Source organism: Papilio machaon, chromosome 4, assembly GCF_912999745.1.
Source record: "Papilio machaon chromosome 4, ilPapMach1.1, whole genome shotgun sequence".
Classification (NCBI taxonomy): domain Eukaryota; kingdom Metazoa; phylum Arthropoda; class Insecta; order Lepidoptera; family Papilionidae; genus Papilio; species Papilio machaon.
Genome location: NC_059989.1, coordinates 1,357,915 through 1,384,818, shown reverse-complemented (window position 1 = coordinate 1,384,818; position 26,904 = coordinate 1,357,915). Strand labels below are relative to the sequence as shown.

At 35.3% G+C, this 26,904-nt stretch overlaps 2 protein-coding genes across 2 annotated transcripts in view; one reads left to right on the top strand and one right to left on the bottom strand.

Annotated features, from left to right (window-relative positions):
- LOC106718512 overlaps positions 1-26,904 on the bottom strand; it is a 281,801-nt gene that overhangs the window by 218,740 nt on the left and 36,157 nt on the right. The window lies entirely within an intron of this gene.
- On the top strand, positions 11,136-16,744 carry LOC123723603. The gene is made up of 2 exons (XM_045686732.1): positions 11,136-14,475; positions 14,761-16,744. The coding sequence occupies exons 1-2, from the start codon at positions 11,328-11,330 to the stop codon at positions 16,560-16,562; spliced, it is 4,950 nt and encodes a 1,649-aa protein (XP_045542688.1). The 5' UTR covers positions 11,136-11,327; the 3' UTR covers positions 16,563-16,744.

Genomic DNA, 26,904 nt, shown 5'->3' with positions numbered 1-26,904 from the left:
TTGTTAGCGACAACCCTATTTTTCAAGTATAACACGAAAGTAATTATAAATGCAAGGCGAAACCTTTTTGCCCTACACAAGGTATTCATATTTCGTAGTATTGGTTGGTTCGACATTGAGAATAAGTCATTTGCCAGTCAGTATAGTGTTTGCGGCCCTTACATTTGGATAGCTGTTTAACATTTTCAAACAGTGCTGATGCGTGTTGAATACTCAATTACTAACATATTGTCGTTTCCCAGCGGCATTGAGACTGCAGCAGAAAACTTCAATACATAAATATGTCAAAATGAATAAGTTGTTACAAAATAGTTGATAGACCTCGAAAGGAATTAGGATGATATTAAGATTGCGAAGAAAATCCTTGAAAAGGAGTTCGAATAGATAAAAAAAAACTTGAGAGGTGTCAAGGGACACCCGGATGGAACGAAGTTCCTTTCAATTAATTAGTGAAGGAACCAATGTTTATTCTATGAATAAAAAACTTAAGTCTTCACAATAAGTACATTTTATTTCTATGAATTTTCGTTATATATTGTCACGTCGTTGCCATGGTGAAGTAGCGCTCATTCGTCTATAGCAAAAAGTGTCGTGACAACTTTTCGTAAGAATTTTTTCCGTCTAGCCCCCTTTCACAACGCGCGATAAGGAACTTCGTTCCAAAAATAGTCTCAGAATTTTATAACAAAAGACTGATGCATCGTTTAATGTTCGATTTCCAATTGTTTTGTAGTTGCAATCACCGGCTGTCTGGGCACGTATTCCTGCGGTCATATCAATGAGGGATGGCGCCAGACATTTTAGTGTTTCGAACCTCGGAGAAATTGAATGTATTTTGAATACCACATGACTTTAATTGAAAATAAACACAGATGTCTAACAGACATATCAGAGATTTGATAGTTTCAAAATTAGCGTATGACTCATTTGTAATTTAATTTTATCGGTTATCGTTATAGTACATAACTTTAATACAAGCTGAAGGTATAACGTCTTTAGTATTTGCATTTGAAAGTTTCTCTGCTGTTTCAACGAGTAAAATTAACATTTTGAATAGCTAAGTTTTACAATGAGATATGTTAACGGTTTCTGCGACACTGTCTTTCCAAACGTCGACCAACTGACAGCTCGTGACAGCTACACATGTCAAATTGACAGTTCACAGTAGACAGTCGGACGTTCGCCTCTGCGGTCAGTTGAACATTTACCTTCTCTGACGAAGGTCTTAACAAGTCACGATGGGAAAATAATAATAATAGTTTTATTTTGTTTGTCATCCATCAATTATATTTTTAATTTATCTTTTTCTTAATTTAAAAGTAATTGTTACTGGTGTGTTGGAACGGTGATCTGATTAATTTTCAATATCATTCGGCTTATACCAATAAAATAAAGTTATAACTTGGTGTTTGGCTTAATTTAAAAACAAACTTATGCTCTCTTTGTATGAAAAGCTGCCTTAAAAGACCTGTACCAATGACATAGCGTATTCAAACTTACCTGTTGCAACAGAAGTCTGTTAATTGATATGCGATTAACTATCCTTTAATCCTTAGAATCATACTTTAAACAATCTGGTTTATAATTACAAAAGCATAACATAAGTGCATTAACCTAGAGTAATTGCTTAATTATCTGTCACGCCGTCCTTCCCGCGCAAACCGGACATTGTAATTTAATTTGGCGCGAACACAAAAAGGCGCATACACAAAGCGCCTGCCCATAATGTTATCAGCGCCATCTATCCGCGACGTCCGTTACGAGATAATTTAAGCATCCTGCTGAGCGTACGGTATGTTTTGTTCGATGCAAATATGAATTCGGATGAGCTTTCATGTTTTCATTTGGAACATAAAGCGATCCATCTATCACAATATTTTATATTTGCTTCTTTTGTCTTGTCCACCTAAATTTTGATTTTGTTTCGCCTTTTTATGACTTCTAAGATTTAAACAAACCTGCTGCCAAATGAATTCGTGGCGTCGATAAAAAAATTACCTGAAAAAAAAAAATTATATTAAATTAGTGGAGAAAAAAGAGACTATTTGGTTATACGATGCATATAATGTCTGGTACATTGTAATATTGGTGTTTTTATAATGCTTGGCAACGGATATTTTATGTCGCCAGTGAAATAAAAGTTAACATGAGTCATCTGTTTCCAACAGGTATGGTTACAAAAAGGGCTCATAACTCTATTGTCCGTCGCTCATAAAACTATTATGATACTTGAGTGACCGGCGTGCATCATGTAGGGTTGACAATCGCTGTATCGCCCGTGTATTGCAGGTCACCGTTAAATTGTTAATATCGTTATTATAAAAATTCTCAAAATCTACTTACTAACGCAATTTTCTTTTGTTAGTCCGTGATAAAACTATGATCGAATTGCGAATTGAAATTATCTTGTCTTATGTCATTACAGCATAGCACGAATAATGGGTTCAAACGGAAGTTAGCGTTACAGGTTTAGTTGAACTGAAAAGATACACAAAAATATAAAAATAATTATAATATTATGTGGCTAAATACATACAGTCAGATTTTAAACTAACGATGTTTATAAATTAACGGTGACATATGTATCGCATTGACTATGCTTGTGTCGTTGCGCCTCTCTATTGTTTGGTTATTTTTATCTGTAGCCATCTGCCCGTAATTGTTTTTATTTATCCACGCAACTGGCCAGTAATAAAAATTATGTGGTGGTCAGGTATTTTTTAATTCACGCATGTTGAAATCCATAAAAGTTGAATGAACATTCAACTATGCTACGGTACTTTCTGTTTATAATTTTAAATATTTCGTATATTATTTATATCATTTAACTAAAAATAAACGATAAAAATCCTCGGTTTAAAAAAAACAATTTATTCATCATAAAAAAAAAACCTTAGGACTTTAACAAGGTTCAGAAAATTTTGTACAAGGGATCTTTTGAGAGTTGAACCATCATTGCATTGATGTTTTCGTCTGTCTGTTTGTCGTATTTTGACTCATAGACGTAGATCATTCATTCCTTCCTTTTTTTATATATTAACCACTTCATCCTTCATGAGAATTTTTCCAAATTTAATGCCCCTTAGGGTAGGCTCCGAGCCCCTCGGTGGGGAAGTATTGTGAGCTGATGATGAAATTCTTCCCGAAACACAAATATCGCGGACATTGAGTTAAAGGTTCATCAAAAATAATTACCAACTAGTCTTTAAGCTCATATTTTGCTTGCAATTACTTAAGGGTTCAAACCCTATTACTTAAAATTATTTTTAAATGTTAACTTCCATAGCTAATATTCCTGTGTGGCAGTCGAGATTTCGTGTACCCCGTCACCCGATACGTCGGCCCCCTGCTGTCCGGGTACCCGGGGTCAAACTGACCCGTGGGTCAGGTTGCTAGTCTTTTGTACTTTTTGCTGCGTCAGTTTTATAACGCTCTTCCATTGCGTTGTTCTTGCAATATGAACCATAACAATGCCTTCGTTGAAATTTAAGGAGAAACAACTGATATAGTTTATTTTTATCTTTCTTGAATCATTTTTTTTTTCTATTTCGTACTGTTTCAATACTTCAATGTTACAAACATAAATAACAATTATTAGAAGACGTTTTTATTCATAGTTTTTGTACTAATTTTGTTTTACAGTTTGTGAACAAATTTAATAAGAAAATAAACTTCTTAAATGAAATTGAGTTAGATATCGAATACAAGTGTTCTGAAGTCTATATATAAATAATAAACTAAGGATTATTTACATCGGATGGACGATATTTTTTGTGCTGTTCGTTTGAATTTGCCGCATTGCTGCATTTTCTTGTCGACGGTTCCAATTTTTTTCTGTTATTAAATATTAAGTTACGTACATAATTAGAATTCTTTGAAAATTATCTTCCAAAGGATTAAAACAGATCTTTGTCTATCAGACGTCTAATAAACTAAGTTCTCAGAAATTTTTATTTTATTTTTCACTAGCTTTTACCCGCGACTCCGTCCGCGCGGAATAAAAAAAAATAGAAAACGGGGTAAAAATTATCCTATGTCCGTTTCCTGGTTCTAAGCTACCTGCCCACCAATTTTCAGTCAAATCGATTCAGCCGTTCTTGAGTTATAAATAGTGTAACTAACACGACTTTCTTTTATATATATACTAGCTTTTACCCGCGACTCCGTCCGCGCTGAATAAAAATAATAATAGAAAACGGGGTAAAAATTATCCTATGTCCTATTCCTGGTTCTAAGCTACCTGCCCACCAATTTTCAGTCTAATCGATTCAGCCGTTCTTAAGTTATAAATGGTGTAACTAACACGACTTTCTTTTATATATATAGATAGATATACAAAATATTTTGAGAATCAAACTAGTGATGTGACTAGTTTGTACGTCAAAATATCGACAACTTAATACTCTAAAGCATTTAATATTTAAATCAAGATCATTTAAGCAGTAATTGATATTGTAATATCTTTAGTAACATTAATTCGATTCGAAACTGGTTTATGGACATTTATTAAGATCACCATAAAGTTGATATTTTAATTTACATGACAGCTACCTGCCTTTTTATCGGCTTACTTATGACAATCTCTAATTGTCACATCGAATTGATTATTGCTATAAAAATATATGCAAGAGTAATTTAAACTGATTAACAGGTATTTAATGTCATTTTTTTTCTTTTTAATCATCCTTCAACTTTTTTAGTAATCATCTGCTGGTTTTTTGTCTTTTCATTCTTAAAAAAAATTAGAGCATTAAATAACTGGCCACAATAAAAGTACCCTCTCGATAGTGGAAAAAAAGTATAAGATCTCTTGCTTTATTACATTAGCAAAGAAGTCGATAAATATTCTGAGGATGATACACAACCATAAGTTATCGAGTTTCTGAACATGATTGCGGACATTTATTAAACTGAGTGGAGAGATGTCGCAATTTATTACAAGAATTGCTTACAAGGAATGCTTTTTGCTTCGACTATTGCACATAACTATCGATACTTCATATTTGTTAGTAACGGTACATTACTAGAATCGTTTTATGGATCCTGTGAATTTATGTAGAGGCGATATAATAACGCAAAGAAATCCATCGTGTTAAATTGCCGATACGTAAGACTAGACTACGCTAAGACTAGATAGTAGCGTATAGTTTGCGCTTTAAACCAAGAAACTATAATTTTTCTTCAATACGTTTTAAATTTTTATTCACTATTCCAACTAAGTCATTAGGCATATTAACCTAAAATCTAAACCCTAATTTTTTTATACTTTGACACTTTTGTGCTTTTAATTTTTTAATAAATATATTGATCAAAGAAAAACCGATAATTTACGGGACGCTTAACACTTTGATACCCACGCTATTTTACAGCTGTCGGGTGCGGCGTGCGATTGGCCACGGTGACCGATAAATCACGAGCCTAGTACCGAACACTGCGCAACTAATGAAAGGGAACCCCTGCTATTTGTGAAGATATTCAACTGCTAATAAATAAAAGGTAAACGCACTTCGCAACGCAAATCGCACGTCAACTTTTTTTTAGTGTTACGGCCGGTTGTTTATATTTGGCCTTTTTCAAGACTTCAAGCTGTCGACTTGATCCGCGCGGAATTAAAAAACTTAATAAGTAGCATATGTATTCTTCTAGACTATGCTCTACATCTGTGCCAAATTTCATAAAGATCCGTAGAGCCGTTCCGGAGATACCTTCAAACAAACATCCATCCATCTAAACTTTCGCATTTAAAATATTAGTAAGATTATTACTCATTATTAAATACCTTAGTACTTATTTAAAAAATCTAGTGAGTGTGCCAAGATACAGATAATAGAAATTGTTGTTTTTTATAATTTTGCAGTCAAATTAAAAAGAACTCTTAAGTAAAATGAACCTTACGAATGAAATAACCAAATGCATCTGAACTAAGACAGAATGATTGTGAACGAAAATTGAACTACGCAATAGTGTATTGGAAAGGAATTACTGCAAACGAAACCAGCCATTGAACACAATTAAAGATCGGAGCAATTCTGAAAGACAAGGAAACAATCAATGTGGAGTAAATTGCTAAGCATTACCAGAGTTCCACGACTGCCATAGTGATGTGAAACTCTACAGATTAGGGATGTGTGAAGTCAAAATTAGTGAAAACATGTTTTTTTCTAAAATCTGGTAGTGGTTTCTTTAGAGATTGCTTAGTTTTAGTTATTGCTCTTAATTTAATAATTAACAAGCCTACAAAAAAGTTTTTAATCTCCTAACTTTATAGAGAAAGCACAAAAATGTACAATAATCTTCAAAGTGCCATTCTGACCTAATTACTTATCTGTGAAGCTCGACCATCTGATAACGTACAATTCAAAAGTTCCCAGAGTTCATTCCCACAGAGTTTAATCCGGCTGTTGATTTAGTGCGTACAGACACACACGTAAGGCAACGTCTACTGAAATGATTACTTAGAATTTATTGCAATCACGCACTCACATATGAATTTATTTTAATTTCTTTGGAGACATTTTAAAAATATCAAACCAAGAGAAGTTGTACAGCCTTTTGATTGGAGTTTTTGGTGTGAAAAATTTTTTATTGCTGGGAAGCTACACTATCCCTGGGTATAATAGGCTATATTTATAACTTGATTTTTTTGATTCCGTACGTATGAAGTATTTATAATAAAAAAAAAATGGGACCCATCTGCAAGCACTTCCTTTCGATTGAAATATTTTTTATCAAAATCGGACCACCAGGGGCGGAGTTTCGCGGTAACACACATAAAAAAAAAAAAACAGTCGAATTGATAACCTCCTTCTTTCGGCTAAAAATGAAACATTAATAATTATAAGTCGAAATAAAAATTATTTGAAAATATTGTAGCACGTTTTAGACGTTTTAGAGTCAATTACAAATGGCCGTGTAATTCAATAAGTATAAACGGCGCTTTCATACTCTGCAAGCGATAAAATTCAGCTGTATCGTCCATCATCTCGCTAAGTGCGGTGATTTATCTTTCAACAAATCGCAGTTCCTGACCTACACGATCTGAGAGCGAACTCTTGTAACACAACTTGCCTTAAACGGATCGCACCGGCTGCGGCCCAACAGTGGACTTGTGTTTTGTAAACGCCGCGTGAACGGCACAAGTCTGTTTTACACCAAACGAACGAACGAATGTGTGTAGTTTGTGATATTACAACACTGCTTTTTCTAATGTTTCCAAAATTTATTAACTTCTTAAATAGTCTAAAAGATTGTTAGATATTAATTTGCACTTCTTAAAATTTTAACGATGTCATCTCGACTAGTATCAGGTCAACGTCCGAATAACTAATAAATTAAATAAACATTTATTGGTGTAATTTAAATAACCTTGGTGTCCACACTTATTAAAATTTTTAACAGCGTAAGGCTATTTGCAATAAAAACATCGACACTATTTTAATTTCAGTTCGTACTCATTTTACCGGTTGCTGTATTATATATTAAAATAAATTCATGTAGATCTATTTCATACAATTAAAAAAAAAACAAGATTTGGAAACTAGAAATTCCTATTTAAATCTTAGACAGAAATAAAGTATATCTTTCAATCGTGAGACTGTCTGAACAATGTCGAACATTTGTTCGCATGTTCGGTCGTAACATTTCCAAGAAAGAATGTTGACGAGACAAACAGGTAGTGTCCGAGGCAGAGATTGTATCTCAATTTAGATGATGAACTGCTCGGAATACGCACTGCGTAATAACGATGATCTTTATGAGTTAGAATATTATTTGAAGTTTTTGACATATGATAAATACTAAAGCATTATTGCAATATAACTTCATTTACGGTTCATGTTTTTAGTCAAAGTTCTAGGTATACAAAAGCGAGAAATTCTGATAAGCAAGAAACCTCTATAAGCGACAAAAATATCCTTTGAACTCTCGCTTATTCAGGTTCGACAAACTGCTTTCACAAAACCCTGAAGGATCTAACATTTAGTAAACAAGTCCGGTGTCTCAAGTAATAACGGTTTTTTAATGGGACTGGTTTGCATTTTGCTCAGACTAATTGTGTGCGATCATTTTCAATTCCATTAGGGGATCATTTCAATAATCCGATGCTTGAGTGTAGAGAGCCACTCGTAAGAATCGCTCTTAATCGTTAAATTAACTGTATTTAAATAACGTTGCTTGTGTTTTTTTTTATCTAATTCACACTGATAATTACTAACAAATATTCTTATTTCTAGCCGACTTCAAAAAGAAGGTTATATTTTATACTAAGGTATACCTAAAAATAAAAATAATATGCACAGTAATACTTATATTAAGTGTGCAGTTTTTGTTCTGGCGATGGTTGGTTTCTTTATATTGTGATCTGTTCTGTATGTTAACTTCGAAAGGATTTAAAACTCCTCATTGTATTAGGGGTACCAATCCGAACTAGGCCAGATTGGTTGAATAAAACCTATCGATAAGGAATTAAATCTTGTGATTCATACAACAACAGGGTGGTCACGAACGTGGTAGAACTTTTAACTATCGAGATTAGATGTCGTAATAAAAGTATTCATTCAAATTCCGTCAACGGAGATCTATTTCATTGTGTGAGCGTAAAAGATCTTATCAATTCCAGTCGAATTAATGAAGGATAGATCGTAAGCTTCAAGAAAGTCAGTTCAGTTTGAATAGTATGCGACAAAAGGTAACAAATTTATAGACTTCGAAAGCCCAGAGAAGCAAGAAGAGACCAAAAAAAGTTTAAGAAATTATTATTGGAACGAAGTTCCTTATCGCGCGTTGTGAAAGGGGGCTAGACGGAAAAATTCTTACGAAAAGTTGTCACGACACTTTTTGTTATAGTATGTATGTTAACAACGAATGAGCGCTACTTCACCATGGCAACGACGTGTCAATATATAACGAAAATTCATAGAAATAAAATGTACTTCTTGTGAAGACTTAAGTTTTTTATTCATAGAATAAACATTGGTTCCTTCACTAATTAATCGAAAGGAACTTCGTTCCATCCGGGTGTCCCAACACACCTCTCAAGTTTTTTTTTCTTCTAAAGCTATAAAGTTTCTGGCAACAACTACTATTGTTTTGATTACATCAAATTCTTTTCTAACGGTTCGTAAAATGTCGTATTATTTTAATGAGAAGTTGTCTGAATCTGCGAGAGTTATTACTGTATTCCGGTTTGCTACTCACGTTTAATAATCACATCATTTTATTTATCTTTTTTTTTGCCACCGGTGGCGCCAACGACCGGTTTTTGTGGTATGTTTTTTTTTGCTTTTTTATCACGTCCTGATAATGATTAAGATAACTGGACGCGGAAATTTAGTAAACGAGCCTTCAAATTACTGTTGAAATAATAAAAAAGTTTTACAATGAACTAGAAATACGTTTTATGAATTTTTATCGCACAAAATGTACATTTATTTTAAAGTTTTATTTTCTGCTTCTGATTGTAATAATAATAATTACTATATCAATTATACCGAGTGTCGGTGGCGCAGTTGTTAAGCGCTTTACCGAACAGTACCGATCTAAAACCTCCAAATTTAATCTCCGCCAAGTATCAATGTGTTTCGATTTTCGAATTTCATATGATATCCTTACACTAAAGCAGTGTTTCCCAAAGTGGGTGATAACGCCCCCTTGGAGGCGTTTGAAACTTAGGGGGGGCGATAAGAGGCCCAAAAAATAGGGGGCATTGAAGTTAATTAAAGCAATGAAATTGTGTTTTTTTAAGTTTTAGGGCTGAATAAAAATTGGGGGCGCTCTGAAATATAATTGATTTTCAAAGGGGGCGGTGAAAGAAATAAGTTTGACAATCACTGCACTAAAGGAACACATCAAACATGTTGCAACCGGCACATGTCTGTGAAGAAAGATTGCACTGGGCAAGCGTGATTGACTTCGACCTAATCACCCCTAAATTGGGTAGGGACTGAGCCTCTCTGTGGGGACGAATACTAAGACAGCGATATTCATACTTGGCCGTAAGTCTGAGGTTTTTTAATCTACATTTATAATAGTAAAACCAAACATAAATATCATAAAACATGTAAGTTACAAAGTCGGTAGGCGCTACACTGTTGTGTAAATATTTTGCATCAAACATTTCGGCATCTTGTGTTTTACTTCACACACAACCATTCTATATGACCTCTACTTGAATTAAAAAAACGTTAATTCAAAGTTCAAGAAATCTTGGACAAAGTATTTTAGCTTGAGCCTTTATGCGTAAGTTGCTTAATTGTGCCAGGTGTCTAATTAAATTGGTGGTTTTTGTATCGGTAACTGGGTCGGCACGGTCTAAACAAACGAGTCAACTGTTTAAGCACATTTACACGAAGTATGTCAGCAGAGACGTGGAGATCGGCCGCTATGGTGTTTCATAATGTAACCTCAAGTATGTGCTAAATGTACTGCAAAGACTTAACGAAACTAAATGTGAGATTTTTATGAGACTTTATTTATTAAATTGTTTAACATGATCTGGTGTTTGCAATAAGGTAGAAGTCCAAAAATGTTTATGACACTCGAAAAGGCTGCATACATATTAGTCCTAGATGAATGGTTATTACTAAATCTCGTATGAAATTAAATATTATTTTTATTAGCAGACTCTCAAAACCTATTTTTTTAACAGTGGTAGATCCCGCAACAACAATATTTGTTGGGTGCACGAATTGGCCGGGTCGACCGGTTCAATACCACGACCACACAGAAGACAGGCGTGAAGTGGAAGCAATTCCGCGTTTCGTCTGATGAGTGTGGTATCGGAGGCCTAATTTTAGTCCTCTTTCCCTTCCCACCCTTTTCTTATTAGAAAAGGATGGGAGGGGGAAGTGGATTTGGCGGAAGAGGGGACGCATAGGAAGGAGAAATATCCTCTTTCTGTGCGAAAAAAATGACTTACTTTAAGATTCAAATTATCAATCAAACTACGTTTCAATTCAATGGAACTTATGCAGACGGTAGATATAAAAGTAATTTAGATTTTTTACACTGTTGTTTTAATAAACAATGACTAGATTAATACATAGTTGTTAAATATTTAGGTTGAGTCAGGAAGTTATCTATTTTTTTTATGACCACACATTGTATTATGTTTTTGATATCTGTTAACACTTTTTATATTTTTGATATCTGTAAACACTTTTTTTATCTGTCACTCTTGGGAAAACAGAAATAAAGAAAAGGCGAATTGTTGGAAATAATAATGGTGTTTTAATTAATAAAATCATCCAAACAAGAAAAGAGAAAGTCCTAGATAAACTCAGTTTTTTACACGTGGCGACCCTGCTTAAAAAACCAGAAAAAAGGCTGAGATGGCGGAGGAAAAAGGAGATATCCCAGATCTAAAAGCCAAGGTGAGGACAGTCTCGAGACGCCATTTTTCTAAATCTGCAAATGTGTTAGAGTCTTTAATAAATGCTTGTCGCATGGACGTCAGCAAACAAGAAGAGATGCAAGCATGTCATAGAGTTGTGAAAGATAACTACATTCAACTCACGAATTACGACACCGAAATTCAGCATGCAATCATTTCATCGGAGCCTTTCGATGAGGTTCGGTTAGAAAATGAAATATCTGACGCTGGAAAATACCGTGCAAGGTGGAGCTTACTTGACACCAAGTACAGCAATTTATTAAAAACATTCACGAAATCGAACCACGAGGCAAATGAAAATAGACGCTTCAAACTACCAACGTTAGATGTCAAAAAATTCGACGGCCACATAAAGAATTGGTTACCATTCTGGGGTCAATTTAAGAAAATCGATGCTGATGATTCCATTGACGAATGTGACAAACTGCAATATCTGTGCCAGAGCATGGAACCCGGCACAGGTGTAAGGAAGTTTGTCGAAAATTTTCCCATTCAACAAAAAAGCTACATAAGTTGCTTGGAGGAACTAAAATCGAGGTATGCCAGAGAGGACTTACTTATACAGCTGTATGTTAGAGAGTTGTTAACACTGGTTTTGAAGAAGGAGAACAATTTAACCTATTTGTATGACAACATCTGCAGCCATCTTAGGTCCCTTGAAGTTCTAAATGTTACCAGCGACAAATATTCACCTTTCCTGCTGCCAATTGTGGAGTCAGCTCTACCCTCTGATATTTTAAGAGTTTGGGAGAGACAGAAGCCTGACAAGGTAGGTGATGAACTCAGCAGTCTGTTGGAATTTATTAAAAAGGAAGTAGAGACCAGCCAACGCATTACACTGGCTAATGATTTTGATGTAACTTCCACTAAAGCTGAACCAACAGCAGCATGCTTGACAGTTAATAATCAACCTATGGCCAAGAAGCAGGTTGAATCAAAATGTATTTTCTGTGATCGAGGACATCCAAGCACTGAATGTTTTAAAGTAGCAAATATGTCTGTGGAAGAACGGAGAGAATTATTAAGAAAGAAAAAAGCATGTGCATTGTGTTTAAAAATGGGACACCATGCGAAACAGTGCAGAAGCTTTGTAAAATGCTTCATTTGCAAGCAAAGACATTCAGCTTTACTGTGTACCGGCAGACAGAAACCTAATGAAGAGAAAGTTCCAGAGCCTGCAACTACAGTTCAGAATTACTCAGCTAACACTACTTCAGTGACTACACTTCTTCAGACAGTTGCTGTGAATATCTGCCAAGGAGAAGAGTCAGTGACTGTCAGAGCATTATTCGACAGCGGTTCACAACGGTCATACATCAAGGAGGAAGTGATGAAGAAGCTTGGAGTGCAACCAGTGGGAACTGAAGGACTGACACACTCTTTGTTTGGTGGTAATAGTATGTCATTTAAGAATTATAATAATTATGGTATAACAGTACAAAGCATTGATAAAACTTTTAATGTAAATTTAACGGCCTTAGGCCAAGAAACAATTTGTAAAAATGTACCTAAAGTCAATATGAATAATAAAACGTTATGTGAATTGTTGAAAAGAAACCAAATCATATTGACAGACATAAATGAGAGTTCAGACATAGGTCTTCTGATAGGTGCTGATTATTCAGGCTTGTTACTCACTAACAATTTTATACAGCTGGGGTCTGGTCTGACTGCAATTAAAACAAACCTTGGATGGACATTACAGGGTAAGATTCAGGATGCAATAATAAACACGAATATGGTTTCTTCTTTATTATGTTTGCAGAGTGTACCAGATTTTTGGAATCTTGAGATTTTAGGCATTCAAGACCCGGTACACATACAATCCAAGCAGAAAAAGGAAGAAGAGGTCCTGAAGAGTTTCGAAGACAGTGTCCGAAGAAATGAGGAGAACAGGTATGAGGTGCAGCTTCCATGGAAAGATGGACATGATTCTCTACTGGACAATCGTGAGATAGCCTTTCGACGTTTGGAATCTGCAACAAATAAATTAAAAACATGTGGTAAGTTCCAAGATTATAACGATATTTTACAGGAATGGGAACGTACTGCCATTATTGAACCTGTACCTCCTACAAGCAATAAGAAGAGTAATGTACACTACTTACCTCACAGAGCTGTATCAAAGGAGTCAAGTCTCACCACTAAGTTGAGACCAGTATATGATGCATCTGCAAAAGATAAAAATGGTAAGTCATTAAATGCTTGTTTAGAAAAAGGTATGAATTTTATTGATAAAATACCTGATTTGTTAATTGGATTCCGCAAGGGTTTGATAGGTGTTTCTGCTGACATAGCAAAGGCCTTTCTACAAATTTCAATAAACCCAGATGATAGAGACAACCTTAGATTCCTATGGTGGAAAGACTTCGAGAGACGTGAGATTATAGAGTACAGACATTGTAGAGTAGTTTTTGGTCTGACTTCGAGCCCATTCTTACTGTCAGCAACAATTCAACACCACCTGGAACAGATAAGAGGTAAGTATAAAGAGACAGCGGATATATTAGCTAGCTCCTTCTATGTTGATAATTTAGTAATAAGCCAAGACACAGAAGAAGCAACATTAAACTTCATTAATGAGGCAAAAGAGATAATGCAAGAAGCGAAGTTCGATTTGAGACAGTGGGTTACTTCTCCCCTGAAAATTAATGAAACTGAAAAAAGGGTAATTTCAGTTTTAGGTATAATGTGGGATACTGTCACTGATGAACTTTTATGCAACCTTCAAACATTACCCCATCCATCACAGATAGGTAAATTAACTAAACGAAGTATCCTATCATTAACACAAAGAATTTTCGACCCTATAGGAATTCTATGCCCTATAACACTAGTTCCACGATTAATATTGCAGGAGATATGGAACAAAAAATTAGCATGGGATGATGAGCTGCCCTCCAATATTGAAACTCAATTTCACGAATGGTATGATAATATGTATTTACTGGAAAATTGCAGAATACCAAGAAGTCTGTCAACCGAACCGCTACAGGAATGCAGTGATGTGAGTCTCCATTTGTTCGTTGATGCAAGCAAAGATGGATATGCTGCTTGTGTTTTCTTGAGAACTGTGGATAGCAAAGGTAATGTGACCATCCGTTTAGTATCTGCAAAGTCAAGGATATCAACACCAGAGAAAATTACTATACCACGTTTAGAGTTGCTTGCGGCTCTTATCGGCTCACGATTAATAAAAGGAGTGAGAGAAAAGTTAAAATTGAATAATAATTATAAAGAATATTGTTGGAGTGATAGTGGAGTAGCACTATGTTGGATAAAGAGACAATTACTGTGGAACAACTATGTAGGAAACCGGGTCAAAGAAATCCGTCAAAATACTGAGATTGATAATTGGCATCACATTCCAGGCCAAGCTAACTGGGCAGATCTGCCATCCAGAGGTTGCAACAGTCGCCAACTGCTCGAGAGCAGATGGTGGGAAGGCCCCCCATGGCTACGACAACAGGCCGAGCTATGGCCGCATTCTGCGCTGGTGGTGGACGAGAAGGAAGCCTGCAAAGAACTCAGGAAAACTGTACATGTTAATACATGTTGTAACGAGGGTATGACACAGGACTTATCATATTTTTCCAAATATTCAAAGATTGTCAGAGTGACAGCATGGATGTTACGATTTATTTACAATACTCACAACAAGAAAGATAAGAAAAAAGGAGAACTCACCTTTGACGAATATGAAGCTGCTGAAAAGAAATTATTACAGATTATACAAGCAGAAAGCAAAGATGATATACAAAAGCATATCAAGAAACTGACTACATTCAATGACAATGATAACATACTCAGGATAAAAACAAAATTGATACTTACAGATTTTCCAGAGGAGGTGAAAACTCCAGCTGTTCTACCAGCAGAAAATGTTATCACGCGAAGATTAGTTGAGCAGAGACATTTACAACTGCTACATGCTGGCACCAATATTATGATAACAGATCTGAGGAAACGATTTTGGATCGTAGGTATAAGGAGATTAGTAAAATCGGTCATAGACAAATGTGTGATATGCAGAAGACATAGAGCAAAAGCTACTCAAGTATCCACGGCACCATTACCTATTGAGAGAATACAACCCCTAGCACCTTTTGAGGTAACAGGAGTAGATCTAGCAGGCCCGATATATCTGCGCGGCGATCTTAAGAGCTGGATTGTGATATATACATGTGCCGTATATAGAGCGATACATTTAGAACTGACACTATCATTGTCAACGGATGCCTTCATCAGAACTTTTCGCAGATTTATCGCTAGACGAGGCCGCCCTAATCTTATGATTTCAGACAATGGGACGAACTTTACGGGCACCAAGAATCTGCTGACTAACTTGGACTGGGATGAAGTGCAACGCGTGTCATCTATAATGCGTATAAAATGGAAGTTAAACAGTCCTACTGCTGCATGGTGGGGAGGATTTTTTGAACGCATGATAAAAATCGTAAAAAATATTTTGAGACGTGTTTTAGGTATGTCTACTGTCTCCTACGATGAAATGGAAACCCTTCTCTGCGACTGCGAGTCTGTGGTGAACGACCGACCGCTCACATATGTCGAGGCGGACGACGCTGACGCACTTGAGCCGTTGCGGCCGTCATGTTTCATACAACCTTTACCGCAATCGCAGGTAACCGATTTTGATATTTTAGATGCAAAAAGCATGAACCATCGCCTGAGATATCTGCACAAAATACGGGGTGAACTCCGTACAAGATTTAATAACGAGTACCTGACTGAACTCGTCCAAAGAGGAAGAGAGAAGTGCGGCGGTATAAAGGTTGGAGATGTAGTTTTGGTTGAGTCGGAAGAGAGGAGGGTAAAATGGCCACTTGGTTTAGTTGTCCAGGTTTACACAGGTAAGGATGGAGTGGACAGGACTGCTAAGGTTAAAACAATGGCTGGGTTTAAAGTACGCCCTTTCCAAAGGTTGTACCAATTGGAACTTTCTTCTTCTGAGGTGGAAGAGAGACAAGAAGTCGCAGACGGACACAACTCATTAGGTAAGCAATATTATATTGTTTTAAACCCTAGCAGCACAGTTAGCAACAAGAGAGCTGCGGTTGCAGAGCTGGATGACGGGCCGACCATCAGACAGAAGGCAGTCACGGCAACCAGACTTGGCCGAATTATTAAATTGCCAAGCAAGTATAGTATTTAATTTTTCCTTTACATATTTTACTGTCCATATTGTAATCTGTTGTGAAACAAATTTTGCTGTCTGTCAATATGATTTGGTTATATTTTAATACAATAAGGTTGTAACATGGTTAAGTAATTTGTCAGGTGACAAAGTTTGAATGAGGACTTGTTTTAAGTGTATAAGAATTCAGAGGCTGACTATAAAAAAAAAAAATAGTTGTAACCTTTTGACAGTTTTCATTTTCTTGGTGTGGAGAATGTTAAATATTTAGGTTGAGTCAGGAAGTTATCTATTTTTTTTATGACCACACATTGTATTATGTTTTTGATATCTGTTAACACTTTTTATATTTTTGATATCTGTAAACACTTTTTTTATCTGTCACTCTTGGGAAAACAGAAATAAAGAAAAGGCGAATTGTTGGAAATAATAATGGTGTTTTAATTAATAAAATCATCCAAACAAGAAAAGAGAAAGTCCTAGATAAACTCAGTTTTTTTACAATAGTACTACTACGAGAATATTCTAGAGTTTCAGTTAATGCTACATATATCTTTTGATTGAAAATCTCTATAAGACAGTAAAAACTAATTGAATCACAGCTTGAAGAATGAACAATCGTGTGCGGACACATTATCTCACGCATCAGGTAACAAACATGCAATCGCATCGCCAAGGTAACGTTCTATGTTAGTAGAGCGGAGCGAATGTTGGAAAAATAATTTAAAAAAAATTTGCGAGGTGTCAAGGGACACCCGGATGGAACGAAGTTCCTTTCAATTAATTAGTGAAGGAACCAATGTTTATTCTATGAATAAAAAACTTAAGTATTCACAAGAAGTACATTTTATTTCTATGAATTTTTGTTATGTATTGTCACGTCGATGCCATGGTGATATAGCAAATAGTGTCGTGACAACTTTTCGTAAGAATTATTTCCGTCTAGCCCCCTTTCACAACGCGCGATAAGGAACTTCGTTCCAAAAGATACGAAAAAACAAAACGGATCGTCAATTTTGGAACATTTATAATTCGAAAAAGTTAATACGAAACCTACTATAAGTAAGACTATATATTAGTACCTATTCAAATATTTAAGAGCTAAGCAGTCACTATAGCTAGGATTCCACTGTCAAAACACTTGTATAAAAACATATTGTCATCCCTCTTATTGTGTTCGAAAAAATAGTGACAACAATATGTTTTAATACAATTGTTACGGCCTAGACCTCCATAGTGAGAACAGTGAAATCGCGTCCGCTTGTCACTTACGTCCGCAGCAATCCCAGAAGACTTTCTCATGACGTATCTAACGCAGTACGTTTCTTTTGACGATATATAGACGAGAATATATCCTGTCTCATGGCATTCACTTGTTTTACCAGTCCATAAAACAAAAACGGAACGTGGAAAGAACTAGTCATAGAGATTTGATTTTATAACTCACGAGCTGTGCTCTCCTACTCCGCGACTCCGTCCACGCGGAATTTAAAAGAATAACGTAGTTAATAACCTATTGTTAGGACTGTTGAGGGTAGTCACACAAAAGGTTGTTTTATAAGGAAGTATGCGCTGCTGCTCGAGGCAGTCTCTTTCCATCGGTCATTGCGGAACGTCTGACATTTTTGTTTGTTTACGTTCGGTTTGAGTTTATACTACAGCGAGGATTATTATGAAATAGAGTTAAATTCATTATTTCGCTGTTAGTTTAATTCTTTTAAAATACTTTTGCATCAAATATCTTACATCAGAAGTGGGATAGGATCCACGTGATTCTATCCACTTTGCTCACTCTGTGTTTGTGTTTGCATTTTTGTGAAAATAAATGCAAAGAGAAAAATGTCAGACCGTTACCGTGATAATTGTTGTAGTCGTAGCAAGTTGAGTCGATATCAAAGTCGTACCAGTGTTGGCGAAACAAGGGTAGCGTGGACCAAGCCGTTTATTCTGCATGGGAATATGTGGGCAGTGAGGCTCACGCGCTGTCTGTGTATTTCACAGCAGACAGGATTGTGGACGCGATCTATTCAATTTATACTGCGGTAAGATCGAACCAATATTTTTATATTTCAAGTTTTGATGCCAAATAAGTCAACATCAGACTTTTCATTTAATTTAAACATGTGTTCTTTACTAAAGACTGAAATTGAATACCTCGATCAGTTTATTAGTGAGGGTCAGGTAAAGCCGAGTCGTGGCAAGATTTAACACGTTACATGCCAACATGATTTTTTCATTTTAAAGTGAACTTGTAAGGCTAGTCGGTTGCGCTGAGCGTGTTAAGCCATTACCTGAGTCAGACGTATGTCATTATGTCATAATAGTCATTGATGCCCTTTATTAGTTCAGTTTGCTTTGTCCATGTATTGTCGAGATGCTCTGCGTTGCGTAGACCGCGGGATACCCAACTGCAGAGTGAGATTGTGAACGGAATGTGAGACGTTCTGTATCAGGAGATGCTTCTAGGGTATTTTCAGGACTGACAAACTGCGGGTTGCCATTAATATCATGTAGAGGACGGACTGCGGGACGCTTGCCCTACATGGTGCCACGGTGAGGGGAGTGGACTCCCGAGACATGCTCTGCTTTTTTTTTAACGGTGAGACATCTTATGTTCGTATGACACGCAAACGTCGTGCCTATGTTATACGAACGATTGTGTGATACTACTTGCGTATAATAAGCGAACGTCGTGCCTATGTTATACGAGTAGTTATGTATCTGACATGTGTGTAATAAGCGAACGTCGTGCCTATGTTATGCACATGTAGATGAAACATGATATGCGAACGTCGTGCCTATGTCATGTGCTGAAGTCATTTGTGTAGATGAACTATGCAAACGTCGTGCCTATGGTTCACTATGTTGGTGTAAACGAACTATGCAAACGTCGTGCCTATGGTTCACTATGTTGTTGTAAACGAACTATGCAAACGTCGTGCCTATGGTTCACTATGTTGTTGTAAACGAACTATGCAAACGTCGTGCCTATGGTTCACTATGTTGTTGTAAACGAACTATGCAAACGTCGTGCCTATGGTTCGCAAAGTTGCAAAGAAGTACAGGAGGACGAGGACGTCCTCCAGTCAGGAGAGGCCGTGTTAGGACTGTTGAGGGTAGTCACACAAAAGGTTGTTTTATAAGGAAGTATGCGCTGCTGCTCGAGGCAGTCTCTTTCCATCGGTCATTGCGGAACGTCTGACATTTTTGTTTGTTTACGTTCGGTTTGAGTTTATACTACAGCGAGGATTATTATGAAATAGAGTTAAATTCATTATTTCGCTGTTAGTTTAATTCTTTTAAAATACTTTTGCATCAAATATCTTACACTATATATCTTTTCAAACTTCGTTCTACATCTATGTCAAATTTTAGCGACACCCATTTAGCTACTGTCAAGATACAAATATATATCCATCTAATCTTTCACATTCATTTTATTAATAATAATTATGATATGTTATGTTCTAATATCATAGCAATAAACGTAGATATATAGTGTAAGAAATGTAATGCAAAAAATAAACAATCTCGCGTACCTACTCTCGCCCTAACTTCATTACACATAGTCAAAAGTATATAAGTAGGTGTTTCATAATCTCTTCAGATTTCTCCTTTCTTATTATAGGCAGTACTTACTTCCTATCAATCAATAAAATTAAAGGTCGTCTACATTCTAAGGGAGATTTTGTACGGCTATAAAAAGGAACCAAATAGCTTCGAGTTTTATTTTTACTAAACAAACTTTCTAATGTTCATTCAATTAACAGCTAACTTTACGATAAATCTAATTTACCCGCGAATTTCAAATTAAATCCAAACAATGTTAAAGTAATAAAGCTCTAATTCCCTTGGCATTGCTCCATTTTAGTACCGAACGTAATTAACACTGATTTCAGTAAAGAACAAGAGATGGCGAACATAAAAAGACTATAAACAACATTGAATCAAGTTTATAAACAAGATACAATGTTTTGATACTACGCTATGCCTTCCTTTCACTTGACATTACCGATATGAAAATAAATGTATCCTGGATACAAATTATCAAGAAGCAATAAAAATGTAATTAATAAATTACATACAACTGTTAATTTTTAGTATCTCCGATAAAGCTTTATAAAATTATAGTTCTAGTTAATCTAAAATAAGCATTGCATCTAAAATAACTGATTGTCACTTGTTTATGTTAAGGCTTTCGTCTCCCGTAACCGTGCAATTCCTCTGCCGAAACACAAATATGGTACTCTCATCTCTTTTATTATACTAGAAACATTGAGATAACAATATTTTTTATAGTGTTTCAGCAGTGGAAATTCACAGTTAGATTTTTACGAGTGCCTGGCTGCATGTGTGCACTTGATAGACCATAAACTCACTTGACAGATGTAAAATTAGACGTTAAACGTCGTAAAATTGTTACGTTTTCGGACGCAACATTCTCCTTCATCGGGTATCCATTAGTTGGATGTGTTCGTCGTCGTAATTCCCAGTTTTTATACGAAATAATTCATGATCGTAAACAGGTTTATTGGTGTAACATTTAAAAAGTCTATCGCTTTTACTGATACGTTCCGTTGTTTAGTGTCGGAAAAGATCTTTTATGATCAGTAAGGAGATGTTTGCGGAAATAAATTTAATAAAAATTGACTGAACTTGACAGAAATTGTCTGGTTATTGTACTAGTTTTGTACTAGTTAAAAATTAGACATAATTAGCAGGCCATGTGTTCTTAGAGACTATGTTCTACATCTATGCCATATTTCAGCATGATCCGTTTAACTGTTCTCGAGATACATATTAACAAATATCGATCCATACATCTAAACTTTCACATTTATAATATTAGTAAGATGTTCCTTGATTTAAACGTAATTAATGTCGATTTAAAGAAACATCAAAGAAATACAAGCCCGTTACTTAGTCTGATAAATATAGAATGAACGATAATTAAGAACTATTAACATGAATCATTCATTAATCATAGGAAAGATTCAATCAATGAACTAAATACAATGGCTTCAACAAGATTGATTGTTAAATTTAAGATTGTGAGATATTCGATGTGGTATTTTAAACTCTTTGTTACAAACTCGTTTAGAGTCTGAATCAAGTGAATAAGCAATTAACTGGTTAAAACTCATTTATTTTATCTTGATAATTCAAGATTCCCAAATGAAAATAAAAGTTAACATATACAAAGCTCGATTTTAAACAGAATAGAAATAGAAATTATAAGCTTGAACCGTTTCAAGCCGTTTCAAGTCAACGATTCAATGCATTTTTAAATTGTCACAAGTTGTTTCTCATACATTCTTAATCCATAAGAGGAAATCTAAGACACAAGGTATTAGGAGAACAAAGTAGATTTCTGATAATTCAGGGAAATTTTCTGTGTTCAAAAGTATTTTCTTTTACTTCCTATGACATTGCAACAGTCAGTAAAGTAAACGCTAGTGTAATACCCATTGAAAGTTAATCCCAGAGCTCGTTTAAGACATTACGATGATTCATAAGGAAGTATTTGTCGCGGCGGCGCGACTCGGGCACTTCTTGAGGACTGATTAAAAATGCATAGCCCGCGGATCCTGTTCCTCTGCTGATAGGATCGTGCCTCGACTCATAACTCATGCAGATTATTGCAGAAATACGTAGAGATGTAATTAAACGGCCGCTGGTACCACCGGGATATGTTACCGTATGAATTTATTCAATTCTATTTATAATGTTTAATTGAAAATATTCAATGGCTAGAGTTATTTTTAAACGGGAAATCTTTACAGTCACATGACCCAATGTAGTAAAAAGTTCCTTAATAATATGGCGAAGCAATATGTTGGATTCACATAGATATAGATGAACCAGGGTAATAACCAATAATTGAGTTTTTCCGAGGTTTTTGATTTCATGACTTAAAAAAACAAATATATTCGAAAACGAAAAACAAAAGAAATATTATCAAACAACATTCCTATCGTTGGACAGGAACACCCATAGGGATTAACAATTGTTCTGTTAAAAGTGCAGATAGTGTCTGGAGCCTATCTACAAATGTCATTAGGTCTCTTAGGAATGACACTCCGAGATATCGGCTTCCGTTCTGTTGGTAGCAAATGAACCGTATCTTTATCGTAAATGCTTTAAAGTGTTTCTATCAAGAATGTTCAAACTTCAGATATACGGAAGACGATGAACCTTAAATGCTTGGACATACGATCACGACATATAGGATAAGTTCTAAGATTAATTCTGAATATCGAATTCTTAAGCGTATTAATACAAAGTATGACAAGAAAATTATTCGTATAATTGAGGAGGTAACTTCAACGTTTGGCGGGAAACTTGAGAAAAAACAAAATAACATAATATAAAAATTGGCATCTAGGCAAGATGTTTGTTTATAATTTTCACTTACATCCAGGGTCAAAATAACAGTTTTCACGATGCGTGTGCCATCAAATTTACAACCTAAACATCTGGCAGTCGTTAAAATACATTGTCAAAGTTCATCACTAAATTTTACAAGCTTTCGTGCGATTCAATGCTTGCCAGGTTGCCGTTTTACTTCGTTAAATTTTTATTCTTTAATTAAATACTATTGTTTAGCTATTGAAATGGAACTGGCAATTTCAAATTCTACAATTTACAAGGAATTATAAAAACTTCAGACTTAACTTACAAAATTATTAACATACTATCAGACCATGGATTTACAATCAAAATATTATTTTAAACACTTAAAATATTTCCAAAATCCTTTACAATATAAACCAAATCTTTCATAACGGTATTTTCTTTCGTTCAATCAGTGATTATTAAATCACGCGATCATAAAAAAATACGACATGAATACAATAAATACACTGACCAATTAAATCAAGCTGACACACAAACACATTTTCAAATGAGGTCATTTATTACTATTATTACCCTGGTAATAGAAGTTGCAAAAAACGAACGTGCATCGGCCGTGTCTAGTGAATTATAAAACGAATTATCGATCGGACACACTGTGTGTTCCCCACGAACGTTGATTAATTCCAATTTGTACGCTCCAGGTGACACTTCATCATCAGAAGCTTGTAATCGTGGTTATTATACTGATGTACAATCTAAAGATATAATTCTAGATAAGGGATCGACCATTAATCACGTGATGGTCGAAAGGTGGAAAGGTTCCGAAAAAATCACGAAACATCACGAGCTAAAATCACGTGTAATTATTTTCTATGGTGAATAATATTTTTAAAAATTTCAATATTAATTAGTATAAAATAATGCGCGTGATTTTATTTATGGGGAGGGGTAATCTAAAACCATATCACCAAAGAAAGGTCAGAGGTCAAAAAGGGTTGCTAATAACATCACGTGATTAATGACAACATATAGAAAATAAAAGGATTGCTCGCAAGTGACGTGACTAACTACAGAAAGTTCGTTTTGTAGGTAGGATACGGGGATAAGCGGACAATGGGTCAACGAATTTACTGTATTCATAATCGTTTGCAAACCCGAAACATTAATATAAAAAAAAAAAACTTGAGAGGTGTCAAGGGACACCCGGATGGAACGAAGTTCCTTTCGATTAATTAGTGAAGGAACCAATGTTTATTCTATGAATAAAAAACTTAAGTCTTCACAAGAAGTACATTTTATTTCTGTGAATTTTCGTTATATATTGTCACGTCGTTGCCATGGTGAAGTAGCGCTCATTCGTCGTTAACATACTTACTATAGCAAAAAGTGTCGTGACAACTTTTCGTAAGAATTTTTTCCGTCTAGCCCCCTTTCACAACGCGCGATAAGAAACTTCGTTCCAAAAATGTTTGATTTGAATGTTTGGTAATACATAATACTCGTACAATAAAAAAATATGTTACCTAAGTAAGATTATTTATTAATATGTATTATCTAAAAAAAAATAAGCAGAGAATGTTGATTTTTGTTTTCTTAACACACCGCTATTACCATCACCTTCCTTTACACCAAGCCAGGTACATTTTTTACTTTTTGATACAAGCAACTTTAAAATTTATTTTACAGTATTAAAGTTTGATTCTATTTTCTACATCATTGCTAACATAGGCTGAAAATAACGCCTTTCAAGCGAAAGACAAAGTGTCTCTTATCTAAAGTGCGCACTGAACAACTATAAGCATTGACTATTCAAAGCGCTTTAAAGCATTTTATTCAAGCTAAAATCAAAAGACCAAGATGATACGATGAAAAGAACACAATGCAAAAATAAACCTAGAAAAATAGTCGAGTGTAATTTTCATCAATATGTAAGAGTTTTTGCAGCAAAATAAACAGTAACCATTCTAATTATGACGGAATTACCAATATAATTGACACACGTGTCCCTGACAAGAGAATATTCCTGACAATGGAGCATCCCTCTTTAATCCCAACATCACAAAAGACCACCCCAGGGGCGCAATACCACTCCATACTCCAATGTACCCCAGTACTCATTGTATCGATTCTTTTGTCTGTAAACCTACAGATTTAGTGAGGGTATCGATTAGAACGCCATTTTGGTATAAGGCAGGATGTACTTATAAAGAGTATTATGTCATATTGCCTTTACAATAAGGCCAATTTTTTTTTCTTTAAAGTAATAGAAAAATGTGGGACGATATTTGCAACTCGACACACGTCTTTTTTTATATACATACTAGCTGTCGCCCGCGACTCCGTCCACGCGCAGTTAAAAAAAAATGAAAAATAGATCTTGGCCGATTCTCAGACCTACTGAATATGCTCACAAAATTTCATGAGAATCGGTCAAGCCGTTTCGGAGGAGTACGGTGACGAAAACTGTGACACGAGAATTTTATATATTAGATTACAAGGTGGCAAACGAGTAAGCGGCCACATGAATTCGCCGAAGCGACCGCTGCCCATAGACATTCGCAATTGCAGATGCGTTGCCTACCCTCAATCGATGAAGGAGGAGATGCACAAAAAGAGAATATTTAACCTTCTTATACATCTCCTCCTCCATCAAATCCACCTCCCCTTCCCATCCTTTCCTCATAAGAAAAGGGTGGGAAGGGAAAGAGGACTAATATTAGGCCTCCTGCACCACACTCATCAGACGTAACGCGGAATTACTTCCACTTCACACCTGTCTTCGGTGTGTCTTTGTTCGATGATGATATTCATATTGATTCAGCCTGTGAGTATAATAAGAATTATTTCATGAAGATCTCTGCGCTTTCCATTCTCAGTAGAAACTTCACGATCAAAAAGAATGCATGTTAATCTTTCCATCCTTTCTATCTTTTGTAATAAAAGAAAACGCATGCGTAACTATTCATATTGTGGAAGTTCACACATCAGGTGTTATGTTTTGTTCCACATTAAAAATTCAACTTAAAGTTCGTGTATTGTGACGTAATCCCCTATTTGAGTATTGGAAAGTATTTTTATAGAGCATCGTTTACGTTTAAAACCGATAAACAAATCCACACCCATCTATGTTATAATTCACTTAATATATGCTGCGTATCTCAGCGACCTTTTAATTGACCTCCATAAAGATCTTGAAGCTAAATAGATTATTCACTACTGATATTGCGAGATACTACGCTGAACGAATAATAATGCGAAATTTACGCCTTTTTAATTAATTGCAGAACATATAAATGCGTACACCGGTCTATACACACTAAAAAAATTGGTTAGAAAGTGCCCTCTGTCGATAATAGCCATCGATTTTCATCACTTCCATTTTTGAAAATAAAAATACAGTCGAATTGATAACCTCCTTCTTTTTGAAGTCGGCTAAAAAATGGGTACACTTTATATACGTCACATTAAGGTACAAACTAGACCGCGTCCTTTGCACTTAACACTTAAGACTATTTCCCCTGGAATTTGGTACGTATAAAATGGATTAACTTAAGGGATTATTAAAATATTAAAATGTTTCGCAAGTAAAAATAAAATCAATGCATACAATCATTGATTATTTATATAAAAACAAGATCGACTTTATCATTACTGTAATGAATCAACGAAGTCTTTTACACGGTGGATAGTACATTGAAAATTTATCAGAGTAACCCGCATGTGACGTGCGACGGAGGCAATGACCTGCCGCATTCAAATTGTAATGCAGTATTGATAACGTTATGGTGTTCAATGTTAGGATGAAATAGTGGCTTATTTCATAACGAATGACTACGATACAAGCAGAGGTTATTAATAGAAATAAAATGATTTTTTTTATAGTAAAATTATTACAAGACATCTGAAGATTTTAGCACAATGAATATATTTAATAAAATAAAACTTTTAATCGAAGTAACAACCCACTTTTAATAGCTGTTCTAGTGACAATAGTTTTAATTAT

Coding starts and splice junctions, on each gene's coding strand:
- LOC123723603 (XM_045686732.1), top strand. CDS start 11,328: ATGGCGGAGGAAAAAGGAGATATCCCAGATCTAAAAGCCAAGGTGAGG. Junction 14,476..14,760: donor GAGAACTGTGGATAGCAAAG/GTAATGTGACCA, acceptor ATCACATTCCAG/GCCAAGCTAACTGGGCAGAT.